Source organism: Gekko japonicus, unplaced genomic scaffold (genome assembly GCF_001447785.1).
Source record: "Gekko japonicus isolate JY-2015 unplaced genomic scaffold, Gekko_japonicus_V1.1 scaffold15, whole genome shotgun sequence".
In the NCBI taxonomy this organism is placed as follows: Eukaryota; Metazoa; Chordata; class Lepidosauria; order Squamata; family Gekkonidae; genus Gekko; species Gekko japonicus.
The window spans coordinates 2760798-2761500 of record NW_015165830.1 but is presented as its reverse complement, the minus strand read 5'-3'; the positions used below and the strand labels follow the sequence as shown (position 1 = coordinate 2761500).

At 61.7% G+C, this 703-nt stretch overlaps 1 protein-coding gene across 1 annotated transcript in view; it reads right to left on the bottom strand.

Moving 5' to 3' along the window:
• Window positions 1–456, bottom strand: part of SPATA20 (spermatogenesis associated 20) — a 71091-nt gene extending 70635 nt beyond the window's left edge. Inside the window, exon 1 of the mRNA XM_015410729.1 lies at window positions 204–456. Coding sequence (XP_015266215.1) covers window positions 204–295 — 92 coding nt within the window. The 5' untranslated portion in view covers window positions 296–456. The remainder of the gene's footprint in view (window positions 1–203) is intronic.
• Window positions 457–703: the final 247 nt, after the last annotated feature.

Sequence of the window (703 nt, the reverse complement as noted above, 5' to 3'; positions counted from 1 at the left end):
GGTGGGCGCGCCCCCCCCCCCCACCCCCCCCCCCCCCCCCTTTTTTTCCCGCTTCGGATCTCTGCTTCTTTGCTGGGTTGTTTATCTGCATGTCAACAACAGCACGTGACCCATCCGGGAGCCGAAAGTCACGAGGGCCGAAGGGCAAGGGGGAGGGCGAGATGCATTTCTGCTGCCCTGTGCAGCCGGGCACGATCCGGTACCTGTAAGCCCAGGAGATTCGCTTCGGCCCAAGCCGGTGGAGCAGCGGGCGGCAGCTAGTGCGGCACAGCAGCAAGACCGGGGCGGAGATCATCGCCGCCCGCTGGCAATGCTGCTGGCGGCAAAGGGCGGTGCTAAGCCCCCCTCCCCCCGCCCCCCAAGTGAATTTTGGTGCCAGAGGAAGCCCCGACGGAGCGGAGAGCGAGAGGAGAAGGGGCCCTAGTTCTCTCCCGGTGGAAGCAGGGAGGGCGGGGAGGGACGCTGCTCGGATTGCGATTCAGGCGTCAGGGGGTGTGACTCCGATTTGTGGGCGTAGGGAGGAAGCGGTTTAAAGGGGAGGAGGTTCACGCTTGGAAAGGCAGAGGAGGGAATCGGCCTATTGTACAGGACAGCTTTTTGTGCGGTTCTGCCATGCTTGAGAGCTTGCACACTGGTTGTTTGTCTGTTTGCGGAGGGTAGTAAATAAAAGGTATTAGATGGCTTTTGATTTCGGGGGTTTGGT